This window comes from Pogoniulus pusillus, unplaced genomic scaffold (genome assembly GCF_015220805.1).
Source record: "Pogoniulus pusillus isolate bPogPus1 unplaced genomic scaffold, bPogPus1.pri scaffold_174_arrow_ctg1, whole genome shotgun sequence".
NCBI lineage: Eukaryota > Metazoa > Chordata > Aves > Piciformes > Lybiidae > Pogoniulus > Pogoniulus pusillus.
The window spans coordinates 36,565-51,856 of NW_026974606.1; the positions used below are offsets into that span (position 1 = coordinate 36,565).

Below are 15,292 nucleotides of genomic sequence, written 5' to 3' on the forward strand. Positions count from 1 at the left end.
TGGCACCACAGGGGGCACCTCCTCACCCCTCCTTTACCCCTTCTGGCACCCCGGGGGGCACCTCCTCACCCCCTTTACCCCTTCTGGCACCCCAGGGGGCATCTCCTCACCCCCTTTACCCCATGTGGCACCCCGGGGGGCATCTCCTCACCCCCTTTACCCCTTGTGGCACCTCGGGGGGCATCTCCTCACCCCCTTTACCTCTTGTGGCACCTCGGGGGGCACCTCCTCACCCCCTTTACCCCCTGTGGCACCCCGGGGGGCACCTCCTCACCCCCTTTACCCCCTGTGGCACCCCGGGGGGCACCTCCTGTGGCACCCCGGGGGGGGGCTGATGGTGGAGCTGTGCTCTGGGTCCCCCAAACCCTCCCCCCCTGCTCCCCAGGGCTGTTTCCTGCCCCTTCACCCCCAGGCTGACTCTGCCCCCTGTGTGTGCCACCTGCCCAGGGGGTGCCAGCTGCAGGGGCTCTGGGGGATGCCCTCCCCACAGCCTCCTCCCCTCCCCCACAGCCATCCTGGGGGGCAGCAGGGTCAGGAATTGGTTTTTATTGGGGGGGGAGGAGGTTTGGGGGTGTCCCACTCCAGAGGGTCTCCTGGTGCCAGGGGGGCACAGTGGCAGTGCCCTGCCTGGCACCTGGCACTCAGGGCCCTGGCACTGAGCTCTGCTGTAAAGAAAGGGAAGGAGGAGAAAGAGAGCAACAAACTCCTGGCTCTGGGGGGGGGGAGCAGGAGAGACCTCGAGCCCTGGGGGGACACTTTGAGCCCCTTGGGGAGAGCCTCAAGCACCCTGGGGAGAGCCTCAAGACCCTTGGGGAGAGCCTCAAGCACCCTGGGGACACCTCAAGCACCCTGGGGAGAGCCTCAAGGACCTTGGGGACAACTCAAGCACCCTGGGGACACCTCAAGGCCCTTGGGGAGAGCCTCAAGCACCCTGGGGAGAGCCTCAAGCACCCTGGGGACACCTCAAGGCCCTTGGGGAGAGCCTCAAGCACCCTGGGGAGAGCCTCAAGGACCTTGGGGACAACTCAAGCACCCTGAGGACACCTCAAGGCCCTTGGGGAGAGCCTCAAGCACCCTGGGGAGAGCCTCAAGCACCCTGGGGACACCTCAAGGCCCTTGGGGAGAGCCTCAAGCACCCTGGGGAGAGCCTCAAGCACCCTGGGGACGCCTCAAGGCCCCCTCAGGACCCCCTAAGCCCCCTCAGGACCCCCTGAGGCAGCCTGGGGACACTCTGAGGTCCCTCAGGACCCCCTGAAGCAGCCTGGGGACACCTCAAGGCCCCCTCAGGACCCCCTAAGCCCCCTCAGGACCCCCCGGGGCAGCCTGGGGACACCTCAAGGCCTCCTCAGGACCCCCTAAGCCCCCTCAGGACCCCCTGAAGCAGCCTGGGGACACCTCAAGCCCCCTCAGGACCCCCTAAGCCCCCTCAGGACCCTCTGCAGCAGGTTGGGAACACCTCAAGGCTTCCTCAGGACCCCCTAAGCCCCCTCAGGACCCCCTGAAGCAGCCTGGGGACACCTCAAGGTCCCCTCAGGACCCCCTGAAGCAGCCTGGAGACATTCTGAGGTCCCTCAGGACCCCCTGAGGCAGCCTGGGGACACCTCAAAGCCCCCTCAGGACCCCCTAAGCCCCCTCAGGACCCCCTGAGGCAGCCTGGGGACACTCTGAGCCCACTCAGGACCCCCTGAAGCAGCCTGGGGACACCTCAAGGCCTCCTCAGGACCCCCTAAGCCCCCTCAGGACCCCCTGAAGCAGCCTGGGGACACCTCAAGCCCCCTCAGGACCCCCTAAGCCCCCTCAGGACCCCCTGAAGCAGCCTGGAGTCACCTCAAGGTCCCCTCAGGACCCCCTAAGCCCCCTCAGGACCCCCTGAAGCAGCCTGGAGTCACCTCAAGGTCCCCTCAGGACCCCCTAAGCCCCCTCAGGACCCCCTGAAGCAGCCTGGGGACACCTCAAGGTCCCCTCAGGACCCCCCGGGGCAGCCTGGGGACACCTCAAAGCCCCCTCAGGACCCCCTCAGCCCCCTCAGGACCCCCCGGGGCAGTCTTTGCACCCCCTCCATCCCTCCCCTGGGGGCACCCCTGGCAGCCGTGCCCGGGGGGCAGCTCAGCTCAGCTGGAGCTGGGGATGCTCTGCTTGATGATGATCTTCTGCCTCCCGGCTCGGAGCCCTGCGTCGGGACCGACGGCCGCAGGGGGAGCTCCACCCGGACCGGCGCCGGCGGCTGCGGCGGAGAGGGAGGAGGAGGAGGAGGAGGAGGAGGAGAGGGAGGAGGAGGAAGAGGAAGAGGAGGAGGCAGCAGCAGCAGCAGCGGCGGCGCTGGGCAAGCCGTGGGCGGTGATGTACTTCTTGTAAGCCTCCCGGATGATTTTGAAGGCTCGGATGCTGGAGTAAGGGATGTCGGTGATGGGGTCCCGGTAGACGGCAGGGCGGTGAGTGACAGGGCACAGCTCCCGCACCGGCAGCCGCGGGGGGCGGCCCCGAGGGAAGCACCGCTCGAAGGTTTCGTCGTCGCTGAAGGAGATGAAGGTCCTGGAACACTTCCCGGAGCTGCTCAGAGCTGCTTCGGATTGCTGCAGGTCTTGCTCCAGGCTGGGGGAGAGGGCAGAGGGGAAAGGGATGGGAGGTGGGAGGGGAGCCCTCGGCGGGGGGGGGGGAGGGGGGAGGGGGTTGGGGGACTGAGGATGGAGCTGGGAACTTGAGGATGGGGTTGGGAGCCTGAGGATGGGAGCTTGAGGATGGGAGCCTGAGGATGGGAGCCTGAGGATGGGGATGGGAGCTTGAGGATAGGAGCCTGAGGATGGGAGCCTGGGGATGGGGATGGGAGCCTGAGGATGGGAGCCTGAGGATGGGGATGGGAGCCTGAGGATGGGAGCCTGAGGATGGGGATGGGAGCCTGAGGATGGGAGCCTGAGGATGGGGATGGGAGCCTGAGGATGGGAGCCTGAGGATGGGGATGGGAGCCTGAGGATGGGAGCCTGAGGATGGGAGCCTGAGGATGGGAGCCTGAGGATGGGAGCCTGAGGCTGGGGATGGGAGCCTGAGGATGGGAGCCTGAGGATGGGAGCCTGAGGATGGGGATGGGAGCCTGGGGATGGGAGCCTGAGGATGGGAGCCTGAGGATGGGGATGGGAGCCTGGGGATGGGGATGGGGGCCTGGGGATGGGGGCCTGGGGATGGGGATGGGAGCCTGGGGATGGGGATGGGGGCCTGGGGATGGGGGCCTGGGGATGGGGATGGGAGCCTGGGGATGGGAGCCTGGGGATGGGAGCTTGGGGATGGGAGCCTGGGGATGGGAGCCTGGGGATGGGAGCCTGGGGATGGGGATGGGAGCCTGGGGATGGGGATGGGAGCCTGGGGATGGGGATGGGAGCTTGAGGATAGGAGCCTGAGGATGGGAGCTTGGGGATGGGAACTTGGGGATGGGAGCCTGAGGATGGGAGCCTGGGGATGGGAGCCTGGGGATGGGGATGGGAGCCTAAGGATGGGAGCCTGAGGATGGGAGCCTGGGGATGGGAGCTTGAGGATTGGGTTGGGAGCCTGGGGATGGGAGCCTGAGGATGGGGATGGGAGCTTGGGGATGGGAGCTTGGGGATGGGAGCTTGGGGATGGGGTTGGGAGCCTGAGGATGAGAGCCTGAGGATTGGGATGGGAGCCTGGGGATGAGGCTTGAGGGGCACTGCCCAAAGCCTGCTTCTCCCTCAGCGCCACGGAGCAGAGCCCAGGGCAGGAGGAGGGCAGGGAGGAGCCCACTGGGGCGTGCCCCAGGCTGCCCTGGGAGGTGCCCCCAACCTACCCCTCCACGTCCACGTTCTCCTCCCTGCCAGGCTCTGGCAGCAGGGGCATGGTGACAGACCAGTAGCGGATCACAGGCCCCACACACTTCCTCTTCTTCTGGACCTGCTTCTTCTTGTCAGCCTCCAGGCGCTCGTAGTTCTCTGTGCCAGCCCCAGGGTGGCCTCAGTGCCAGCTGCGGCCTCGCCACCCTCACCCAGCACCCTCCTGGGGGGTCCTATGCCCCTTGGCACAGCTCCCAGCTCACCCAGCACCTTCCTAAGGGGTCCTAGGCACCTTGGCACAGCTCCTGGCTCACCCAGCACCCTCCTGGGGGGTCCTAGGCACCTTGGCACAGCTCCTGGTTCACCCAGCACCCTCACCCCCGACCCCAGCCCCCTCCCGGGCATCCCTATGCCCCTTGGCACAGCTCCTGCTCCACCCAGCACCCTCCTGGGGGGCATTTCACCCCTTGGCACAGCTCCTGGCTCACCCAGCACCCTCCTGGAGGGTCCTAGGCACCTTGGCACAGCTCCTGGTCCACCCAGCATCCTCACCCCCGACCCCAGCCCCCTCCCGGGCATCCCTATGCCCCTTGGCACAGCTCCTGCTCCACCCAGCACCCTCCTGGGGGGCATTTCACCCCTTGGCACAGCTCCTGGCTCACCCAGCACCCTCCTGGAGGGTCCTAGGCACCTTGGCACAGCTCCTGGTCCACCCAGCATCCTCACCCCCGACCCCAGCCCCCTCCTGGGCATCCCTATGCCCCTTGGCACAGCTCCCAGCTCACCCAGCACCCTCCTGAGGGGTCCTAGGCACCTTGGCACAGCTCCTGGTTCACCCAGCACCCTCCTGGGGGTTCCTAGGCACCTTGGCACAGCTCCCAGCTCACCCAGCACCCTCCTGGGGGTATCCCTTCACCCCTTGGCACAGCTCCTGGTTCACCCAGCACCCTCCTGGGGGGTCCTAGACACCTTGGCACAGCTCCTGGTTCACCCAGCACCCTCCTGGGGGGCATTTCACCCCTTGGCACCGCTGCCAGTTCACCCAGCACCCTCCTGGGGGGCATTTCACCCCTTGGCACCGCTGCCAGTTCACCCAGCACCCTCCTGGGGGGCATTTCACCCCTTGGCACAGCTTCTGGTTCACCCAGCACCCTCACCCCCGACCCCAGCCCCCTCCCAGGCATCTCTATGCCCCTCGGCACAGCTCCCAGCTCCCTCCCTCCCCACCTGGGCACCCCCACGCCCCTTGGCACCGCTGCCAGCTCACCCAGGGAGCGGAGGTTGATCTCCTCTGTGATCTTGGCCTCCTCCAGCAGCTCCTCCTGGGTCAGAGGCCTGTCGTGGTTGGGACCTTTCTTCCTCCTGGCCTGGCCCTGCCTCTCCTGCAGCCGCAGGAAGGTTTGCCGAGTGTGCTCCGTGGTCGACTGCCGCATGTGCTTGCGGCCTGCGCGGGCACGGCTCAGCCTGGCGCCTGGGCACGGCTCAGCCTGGCACCTGGCACGGCTCAGCCTGGCGCCTGGCACGGCTCAGCCTGGCACCTGGGCACTGCTGGGCACGGCTCAGCCTGGCACCTGGCACGGCTCAGCCTGGCACCTGGCACGGCTCAGCCTGGCGCCTGGGCACGGCTCAGCCTGGTGCCTGGGCACTGCCGGGCACGGCTCAGCCTGGCACCTGGCACGGCTCAGCCTGGCACCTGGGCACGGCTCAGCCTGGCACCTGGCACGGCTCAGCCTGGCACCCGGGCACTGCTGGGCACGGCTCAGCCTGGCACCCGGGCACTGCTGGGCATGGCTCAGCCTGGCGCCTGGGCATGGCTCAGCCTGGCACCTGGGCACGGCTCAGCCTGGCACCTGGCACGGCTCAGCCTGGCACCTGGGCACTGCTGGGCACGGCTCTGCCTGGCACCTGGCACGGCTCAGCCTGGTGCCTGGGCACTGCCGGGCACGGCTCAGCCTGGCACCTGGCACGGCTCAGCCTGGCACCTGGCACGGCTCAGCCTGGTGCCTGGGCACTGCCGGGCACGGCTCAGCCTGGCACCTGGGCACGGCTCAGCCTGGCACCTGGGCACGGCTCAGCCTGGCACCTGGCATGGCTCAGCCTGGCACCTGGGCACGGCTCAGCCTGGCACCTGGCATGGCTCAGCCTGGCACCTGGGCACGGCTCAGCCTGGCACCTGGCACGGCTCAGCCTGGCACCTGGGCACGGCTCAGCCTGGTGCCTGGGCACGGCTCAGCCTGGCACCTGGCACAGCTCAGCCTGGCACCTGGGCACGGCTCAGCCTGGCACCTGGGCACGGCTCAGCCTGGCGCCTGGGCACGGCTCAGCCTGGCACCTGGGCACGGCTCTGCCTGGCACCTGGGCACGGCTCTGCCTGGCACCTGGGCACAGCTCTGCCTGGCACCTGGGCACAGCTCAGCCTGGCGCCTGGGCACTGCCAGGCACTGCTCAGCCTGGGCATGTCTCAGCCTGGGCACCTGGGCATGGCTCAGCCTGGCGCCTGGGCACTGCTGGGCATGGCTCAGCCTGCCCCCTGGGCATAGCTCTGCCTAGCACCTGGGCACTGCTCAGCCTGGCACCTGGGCACTGCCGGGCACGGCTCAGCCTGGCACCTGGGCACGGCTCAGCCTGGCACCTGGGCACTGCTGGGCACGGCTCAGCCTGGCACCTGGGCACTGCTGGGCACGGCTCAGCCTGGCACCTGGGCACGGCTCAGCCTGGCACCTGGCACGGCTCAGCCTGGCACCTGGGCACTGCCGGGCACGGCTCAGCCTGGCACCTGGGCACGGCTCAGCCTGGCACCTGGGCACTGCTGGGCACGGCTCAGCCTGGCACCTGGGCACTGCCAGGCACTGCTCAGCCTGGGCACGGCTCAGCCTGGCGCCTGGGCACTGCTGGGCATGGCTCAGCCTGGCACCTGTGCACGGCTCAGCCTGGCACCTGGGCACTGCCCAGGCATGGCTTGCCTAGCTCACATGGGCACTGCCTGGGTGCAGCTTGCCTGGCTCAGCCTGGGCACTGCTTGGGCACGGCTGGCCTGGCTCAGCCCAGACACAGCTCACCTGCCTCAGCCTGGGCACTTCCTGGGCATGGCTCACTTGCCTCAGCCTGGGCACAGCTCACCAGGACTCCCCTGTGGCCTGCCCACCCCTGCCCCTGCCCACCCTGCCCACTGCACTCACTGTCTCCTATGTCCTCCTGCAGCTCCAAGGGGATGGATTTGGCCTCCCGAGGCTTCTGGCTGCTGCTGCTGCTGGGCAGCTCTGGCTTCTTGGGCCGCAGGCTCTTGAGAGGCTCCTAAGGGATGGGGGAAGGGAGGTGAGGAAAAGCTGCTCTGGGCATGGGAGTGCCATGGGGTGGGGCAGAGGGGGTGAGGAAAAGCTGCCCTGGGCATGGAGAGCACAGAATCATAGAAGCCCAGAGCCAGGCAGGCTGGCAGAGAGCTTCAGGCTCAGCCATGCCAACCTCTCCCCCAGCCCTGCCCAACCAACCAGACCATGGCACTCAGTGCCCCCAGCCAGCCTTGGCTTCAGCACCCCCAGCCATGGGCACTGCACCACCTCCCTGGGCAGCCCATGCCAGTGCCAATCACTCTCTCTGCCAACAGCTTCCTCCTCACACCCAGCCTCAGCCTGCCCTGCCACAGCTGCAGCCTCTGTGCCCTGCTTCTGGCCCTGCCTGCCTGGCACCAGAGCCCAACCCCAGCTGGACACAACCTCCCTGCAGGCAGCTGCAGGCAGCAATCAGCTCTGCCCTCAGCCTGCTCTGGGCCAGGCTGCACCCCCCCAGCTCCCTCAGCCTCTCCTCACAGGGCTGTGCCCCAGGCCCCTCCCCAGCCTTGCTGCCCTGCTCTGGGCACCTGCCAGCCCCTCAGCAGCTCTCTGCAATGCAGGAGCCCAGAGCTGGGCACAGCACTCCAGGGCTGGCCTGAGCAGTGCCAGCACAGGGGCACAAGAACCTCCCTGCTCCTGCTGCCCACACTGCTCCTCAGCCAGCCCAGGCTGCCCCTGGCTCTGCTGCCCACCTGGGCACTGCTGCCTCCTCTGCAGCTCCTCTCTGCCAGCACCCCCAGGGCCCTCTCTGCCTGCCTGCTCTCAGCCACTCTGGCCCCAGCCTGCAGCTGCTTGGGGTTGCTGTGGCCAAAGTGCAGAACCTGCCCTTGGCCTTGCTCAGTCTCATCCCCTTGGCCTCTGCCCACCCATGCAGCCTGGCCAGGTCCCTCTGCAGGGCTCTGCTGCCCTCCCCCAGCTCCACTCCTGCTGCCAGCTCGGTGCCAGCTGCACACTCACTGCTGCTGGCCTCAATGCCCTGCTCCAGAGCATCACTGAAGCCTTTTAGATGCCAAGGGATGGGGCAGAGGGAGTGAGGAAAAGCTGCCCTGCAGACGGAGATGCCAAGGGATGGGGCAGAGAGGCTGAGGAAAGCTTCTCCTGGCCACGGCGATGCCAAGGGATGGGGCAGGAGGGAGGAGGACTCCCCACGGCCACCGCAGTGCCCCGGGACAGGGCAGCAGGAGGGGAGGACAAACCTCTCCTGGCCACGGCCACCCTCTGGGGCGGAGCAGGGGCCGTGAGGAGGGTGAGGAAGGCTCCTCCTGGCCGCAGCTTCAGCCTGGGCTATTGCTAACGGGGAGCCTGTTCCCCGCCCGCGGTGCCGGGAGAAGCCCCCGGGCCGGTCCCCGCCGGTACCCGGTAAGCCTTGGTGACCACGCGGCGGCGGCGCTTGGGTTCGCTCTCGTCCTGGTCGCTGCTCGGTTCCTCGCCCTCATCGATGTCGAAGTCGGAGTCCACTTCATCGTCGCTGTCCGATTGGTCCCCCCGGTACTCATCATCGCCCGACTCCTGCGGGCACCACGGGGCTCGGTCACCCCGACGGGGCTCACGGTGCCCCGCGGCCCCCCGCTGCGCCCACGCCGAGCTCTCGCCGCCCGGGGAAGGGTCGGGCCCTGGGTCGGTCCCTCGGGCCCTGGGTCGGTCCCTCGGGCCCCCTCCCCCTCCCGCACCGCCGCTCCTCCGCCGGCCCCTCCCAGGGCCGAGCCTCGTGGGTGCCCCGCGGTGATCCCCATCCCCCCGCCGGGACCCCTGCCTGCCCGGGACCCCCACCTGGGGATCCACAAACATCCCCCTCGGGGTTCTGCCGCCCCGCCCCGGGACACCGATTCTGCGCCCGAGCCCCTCCCGGCACTCAGACACCGGCGCCCCGAGGACCCCCCCGGTCCGTTCCTCCCGCACCTCAGTGAAGCCGCCGTAGGTGGTCTGGTAGAACTCATCCTCCTCCTCGGCCTCCAGCAGCCCCGAGAGGCGGTTCCCGGCCGTGCGCCGCGGGGCGCGGCCCTCCGCCAGGCTCATCCCGGCGCCGCCGCGATCGGCGCTCGGCTGCGCGCCTGGCCCGGGGCCGCCGCCGCTGCCGCCAGGCAGCACAGAGCGAGCGCCGAGCTGCCGAGGCGGGCGAGCGCCCCCTGGCGGGCCGGGGCGGGCACTGCGCCCTGCTCCCTGGGGTAGGAGGGGCGGGAAGGAAGCGATACTAGCGTGACGTCACCGGGCCAATGACGTCACTGAGAGGACACACCACGAGGGAGGTGATGACGTCACGGGGAAGGTGACGTCACGGGAGCGAGCCCACTCCTCACGCCCGTCTACTTTCTCGCCTCTGGGTCGAGACAGAGATTTGCATCACAGCATCACAGCGTCACAGCATCTCAGCATCTCAGCATCACAGCATCTCAGCATCACAGCATCTCAGCATCTCAGCATCTCAGCATCTCAGCATCTCAGCATCTCAGCATCTCAGCATCTCAGCATCACAGCATCTCAGCATCTCAGCATCACAGCATCTCAGCATCTCAGCATCTCAGCATCTCAGCATCTCAGCATCTCAGCATCTCAGCATCTCAGCATCACAGCATCTCAGCATCACAGCATCTCAGCGTCACAGCATCACAGCATCTCAGCATCTCAGCATCTCAGCATCACAGCATCTCAGCATCTCAGCATCACAGCATCACAGCATCTCAGCATCACAGCATCTCAGCATCTCAGCATCACAGCATCACAGCATCTCAGCATCTCAGCATCACAGCATCTCAATATCACAGCATCACAGCATCTCAATATCACAGCATCACAGTCTCACAGCATCATCAGGGTTGGAAGAGACCTCACAGATCATCAAGTCCAACCCTTTAGCACAGAGCTCAAGGCCAGACCATGGCACCAAGTGCCACGTCCAGTCCTGCCTTGAACAGCTCCAGGGACGGCGACTCCACCACCTCCCCGGGCAGCCCATTCCAGTGTCCAATGACTCTCTCAGGGAAGAACTTTCTCCTCACCTCCAGCCTAAATTTCCCCTGGCACAGCCTGAGGCTGTGTCCTCTTGTTCTGGTGCTGGCCACCTGAGAGAAGAGAGCAACCTCCTCCTGGCCACAACCTCCCCTCAGGTAGTTGCAGACAGCAATGAGGTCTGCCCTGAGCCTCCTCTTCTCCAGGCTAACCAATCCCAGCTCCCTCAGCCTCTCCTCGTAGGGCTGTGCTCAAGGCCTCTCCCCAGCCTCGTCGCCCTTCTCTGGACACACTCAAGCATCTCAATGTCCCTCCTGAACTGGGGGGCCCAGAACTGAACACAGCACTCAAGGTGTGGTCTAAGCAGTGCAGAGTACAGGGGCAGAATGACCTCCCTGCTCCTGCTGGCCACACCATTCCTGATGCAGGCCAGGATGCCACTGGCTCTCTTGGCCACCTGGGCACACTGCTGGCTCATGTTCAGGTGGGTATCAATCAGCACCCCCAGATCCCTCTCTGTCTGGCTGCTCTCAGCCACTCTGACCCCAGCCTGTATCTCTGCATGGGGTTGCTGTGGCCAAAGTGCAGCACCCTGCACTTGGAGCTATTGAAGCCATCCCCTTGGACTCTGCCCATCTGTGCAGGCGGTCAAGGTCCTGCTGCAGAGCCCTTCTGCCCTCCAACCCAGCCACATCTGCCCCCAGCTTGGTGCCATCTGCACACTTGCCATGTTGGGAAGGTCACAGTATCACGGCACCACAGCTGGGGGCACTGAGTGCCATGGTCTGGTTGGTTGGGCAGGGCTGGGGGAGAGGTTGGCATGGGTGAGCCTGGAGCTCTCTGCCAGCCTGCCTGGCTCTGGGCTTCTAAATATTTGGGGGTTGGGGGACAGGCTCTGGGGGTCAGGCTCTGCTCACTGCTCCCTGGGACAGGCCAAGCAGCAGTGGATGGAAGCTGCAGCTCAGGAGGTTCCAGCTCAGCCCAAGGGGGAACTTCTTCCCTGGCAGGAGCCCAGAGCCTGGCACAGGCTGCCCAGAGAGGCTGTGGAGTCTCCTCTGGAGCCTTTCCAGCCCTGCCTGGATGTGCTCTGTGTGCCCCGAGCTGCACTCTGTGCTCCTGCTCTGGCAGGGGCTGGCCTGGATGAGCTCTATGGGTCCCTTCCAACCCCTGACACCTCTGACCCTGTGCCCATCCCTGCCCCCCCTGGCCCTAGCAGAGCTCTTCCAGCCTGGTTTGGCCATGCTGGCAGTCAACAAAGGCCATGGCTTGGCCTGGCACCGTTGGTTTCCTCTTGGCCAGGCTGGGTTTGAGCCCCAGAATCCTCCTCTGACCTGGAGAAAGTGTTGATGGGGGAGGGGAGGGGGAGGGAATGCACCCCAGGAGAAGAGGGGGTTCAGCTCCTGGGCTGGCTGTGGAGGGGGTGGGGGCCCTGGTGGGCACTCCTAGGGTAAGGCAGGGTTGGAGCTGCCCCAGAGAAAGAAGCAAGAGGCAGAAGTGGAAGGAAAGAGAAATGTAATCCTCGGAGCACTGAGTGCCAGCCCCGGGCTGGGCACACTCCTGCCCCACCAGCAGGGTCCCCCCAACAGCCCAGCCAAGGCAGGATGAAGAGCAGGAGCTCAGTAGCCCCCCCCACATGCCTTTGTTAAGTGGGTGCAGTGTGGGTGCTGCCTGCAGTGCCCCCCAAAACCCACCCTGAGGGAACCAACCTCCAGCGGTGCCACCCAGGCGCTGGCACCTCAACAGCCACGGGGACCTGACCCCAGCTGGGACCTGAGTTGTAACCAAGGTGGCTGCCACCCCCCAACTACGTGCCAGGGCACCCTGCCAGGACCTCACCAAGGCCCCAACCTCCTCCTCTGACCCCCCCAGAACCCACCAGCAGCCTCTCCTACTCGGGGGTGCCAGGCGGCTGCCCGGCGGCGATGCGGCTGACCCTCTCCAGCACGTCCTGGGGACAGAGGGGGGGCACGGCCTGTGCCAGGGGGCACTCCTCCACCAGGCTGTTCATGGGGGTGGGTGGTGGCATCACCTCTTCCTCAGGCCCCCCAGCAGTCCCCTGCCCTGCCAGGGCTGCCCTCAGGATGGGCAGAACTTTCTTCCGTGTTGCCAAAGAGTTGCCCTGGGCATAGGTAGCCAGGCAGGGCCAGGGGCTGGGCAGAGGCTGCAGCTGCAGGGAGGGGGTCCTGGCATCCTCCAGGGCCTGGCACAGCTGCAAGGGAGGGAACACAGCAGCTGGCACCCCTCCAGCACCCCAGCACTGAAGGTCTCTGCCCAGATCCTGCTCCAAGCCCTCATGTTGAAGGCATTGAGGTGCCAAGATCCCCATGCTGAGGGCACTGAGGTGCTCATGCCCCCGTGCTGAGGACACTGGGGTGCCCATGCCCCCATGCTGAGGACACTGGGGTGCCCATGCCCCCATGCTGAGGACACTGGGGTGCCCATGTCCCCATGCCGAGGGCATTGAGGTGCCAAGACCCACATGCTGAGGGCATTGAGGTGCCCATGCCCCCGTGCTGAGGACACTGGGGTGCCCATGTCCCCATGCCGAGGGCATTGAGGTGCCTGTGCCCCCATGCCGAGGGCATTGAGGTGCCAAGACCCACATGCCGAGGGCATTGAGGTGCCAAGACCCACATGCCGAGGGCATTGAGGTGCCCATGTCCCCGTGCTGAGGGCACTGGGGTGCCCATACCCCCATGCTGAGGGCACTGGGGTGCCAAGACTCCCATGCTGAGGGCACTGGGGTGCCCATGCCCCCATGCTGAGGGCACTGGGGTGCCAAGACCCCCATGCTGAGGGCACTGGTGTGCCCATGCCCCCGTGCTGAGGGCACTGGGGTGCCAAGACCCACATGCTGAGGGCACTGGGGTGCCCATGCCCCCATGCTGAGGGCACTGGGGTGCCAAGACCCCCATGCTGAGGGCACTGGTGTGCCCATGCCCCCGTGCTGAGGGCACTGGGGTGCCCATGCCCAGCCTCACCGTGCAGCGCAGGCTCTCCTGCTGGCTGTACACTGCCAGCTGCCTGCAGGGCTCCTGCTGCTGGCTGTAGGAGATGTGCATGGCCACCAGCCCTGCGTAGCCCCGAGCCTGGCAGAAAGCTTCCAGGTCCTGCAGCAGGTTGGGCTGGCGTAGGAAGGCCTGGGAGTGGCACAGGGGTTGGCATCACCTCCTTGTCCCCACCCCTGTGCCACCTCCTGCCGCTGCTCTCCCCTCCTCGCTCGGCCTCACCTCCAGGGTCAGGTAGATGCCACTGATGGCCAGGACCAGGTCACCATCAGAGACCACCTTGAGGTCCTTCCGCAGCATCTGCTCTGTGGTCAGCCCTGGGAGAGGGCAGGAACCAGAGGCACAGAGCCAGGCAGGTTGGCAGAGAGCTCCAGGCTCAGCCATGCCAACCTCTCCCCCAGCCCTGCCCAACCAACCAGACCATGGCACTCAGTGCCCCCAGCCAGCCTTGGCTTCAGCACCCCCAGCCATGGGCACTGCACCACCTCCCTGGGCAGCCCATGCCAGTGCCAATCACTCTCTCTGCCAACAGCTTCCTCCTCACAGCCAGCCTCAGCCTGCCCTGCCACAGCTTCAGCCTCTGTGCCCTGCTTCTGGCCCTGCCTGCCTGGCACCAGAGCCCAACCCCAGCTGGGCACAGCCTCCCTGCAGGCAGCTGCAGGCAGCAATCAGCTCTGCCCTCAGCCTGCTCTGGGCCAGGCTGCACCCCCCCAGCTCCCTCAGCCTCTCCTCACAGGGCTGTGCCCCAGGCCCCTCCCCAGCCTTGCTGCCCTGCTCTGGGCACCTGCCAGCTCCAGGGAGGTGAGGGTCTGTGTCTGGGTGTCTGTGCCAGGACCCTCTCCCAGATGGATCCCAGATGCCACCTCCACACCTGAGACATCAAACTTGGCTGTCTGAAGGGCTTCAAAGACCTCATCCCTGGCTGGCAGCTCTGGGAACTTTGCCTCCAGCAGTGCCACGCAGGCCACGTCCCTGGGGGTCGCCTTCCCAGCAGCAGGGCTCAGGTTGATGCAGTCCAGCAAGATGGTGCCTGGAGAGCAGGGCAGGGGCAGGGGCATGGGCAGGGGAGGGGTGGGGGTAGAGGCAGGGGCAGGTGCATGGGCAGGGGCAGAGTCAGGGGCAGAGGCAGGGGTACGGGTATGGGTAGAGGCAGGGGTAGAGGCAGGGGCAGGGGCATAGGCAGGGGTAGAGGTAGAGGCAGGGGCACGGGCAGGGGTACAGGTAGAGGCAGGGGCACGGGCAGGGGTACAGGTAGAGGCAGGGGCACGGGCAGGGGTAGAGGCAGGGGCAGAGTCATGGGCACGGGCATGGGTAGAGGCAGGGGCACGGGCACGGGCAGGGGCAGGGGTGGAGGCAGAGGCAGGGGTAGGGGCAGGGGCAGGGGTAGGGGCAGGGGCAGAGGCAGGGGCAGAGGCACGGGCAAGGGCAGGGGCGGGGGCAGGGGCACGGGCAGGGGTAGGGGCACGGGCAGGGGCACAGGCAGGGGCACAGGCAGGGGTAGGGACATGGGCACGGGCATGGGTAGAGGCAGGGGCACAGGCAGGGGCACGGGCAGGGATGGGGGCAAGGATACAGGCAGGGGCACACGGGCAGGGGCTGTCGGCCGTGCCCAGCCGGTCCCCGGCAGGAGCCCATCCCCCGCCGCCTGCTCACCGCGCAGCAGCGCCGCCGCCAGCCTGTCCAGCACGCCCGGGGGCCCCTGGGCCATGCGCTCGGTCACCAGCGTGGCGCAGGAGCCCACCGGGGCCACTGTCACCCGGCAGCCCCCGGCCCGCCCCCGCTCCAGCGGGCGGTGATCGAGCACCTCCACCACTGCCTCCTCCAGCGCCGCGTCAGGGCTGTGCGGGGAGAGGAGGGGAGGGGAGAGGAGGGGAGGGCAAGGGGAGCAGGGAGGGGGGGGAGGGCAAGGGGAGCAGGGAGGGGGGGGGGAGGGCAAGGGGAGCAGGGAGGGGGGGGGAGGGCAAGGGGAGCAGGGAGGGGGGGGGAGGGCAAGGGGAGCAGGGAGGGGGGGGGAGGGCAAGGGGAGATAGGAGGGGGGGGGAGGGCAAGGGGAGATAGGAGGGGGGGGGAGGGCAAGGGGAGATAGGAGGGGGGGGAGGGCAAGGGGAGATAGGAGGGGGGGGAGGGCAAGGGGAGATAGGAGGGGGGGGAGGGCAAGGGGAGCAGGGAGGGGGGGGGAGGGCAAGGGGAGCAGGGAGGGGGGGGGAGGGCAAGGGGAGCAGGAGGGGGG

General features: G+C 67.3%; 2 protein-coding genes and 1 long non-coding RNA gene across 3 annotated transcripts; all 3 read right to left on the bottom strand.

Annotated features, from left to right (window-relative positions):
- Positions 1 to 530: 530 nt before the first annotated feature.
- Positions 531 to 1,171, bottom strand: LOC135173975 (uncharacterized). Its single transcript, XR_010301620.1, has 2 exons — positions 1,045 to 1,171; positions 531 to 1,004 (listed from the first exon to the last, which is right to left on the bottom strand). It is a non-coding gene; the product is annotated as an uncharacterized LOC135173975 (long non-coding RNA).
- Positions 1,172 to 2,026: 855 nt separating this feature from the next.
- On the bottom strand, positions 2,027 to 9,163 carry VPS72 (vacuolar protein sorting 72 homolog). The gene is made up of 6 exons (XM_064141202.1): positions 9,008 to 9,163; positions 8,465 to 8,617; positions 6,959 to 7,073; positions 5,047 to 5,223; positions 3,797 to 3,938; positions 2,027 to 2,592 (listed from the first exon to the last, which is right to left on the bottom strand). Exons 1-6 carry the CDS (start codon positions 9,122 to 9,124, stop codon positions 2,112 to 2,114), a joined length of 1,185 nt encoding a protein of 394 aa, XP_063997272.1. The 5' UTR covers positions 9,125 to 9,163; the 3' UTR covers positions 2,027 to 2,111.
- Positions 9,164 to 11,549: 2,386 nt separating this feature from the next.
- PRUNE1 (prune exopolyphosphatase 1) lies at positions 11,550 to 14,860 on the bottom strand. Its single transcript, XM_064141207.1, has 5 exons — positions 14,716 to 14,860; positions 13,934 to 14,092; positions 13,285 to 13,379; positions 13,036 to 13,194; positions 11,550 to 12,263 (listed from the first exon to the last, which is right to left on the bottom strand). Exons 1-5 carry the CDS (start codon positions 14,768 to 14,770, stop codon positions 11,943 to 11,945), a joined length of 789 nt encoding a protein of 262 aa, XP_063997277.1. The 5' UTR covers positions 14,771 to 14,860; the 3' UTR covers positions 11,550 to 11,942.
- Positions 14,861 to 15,292: the final 432 nt, after the last annotated feature.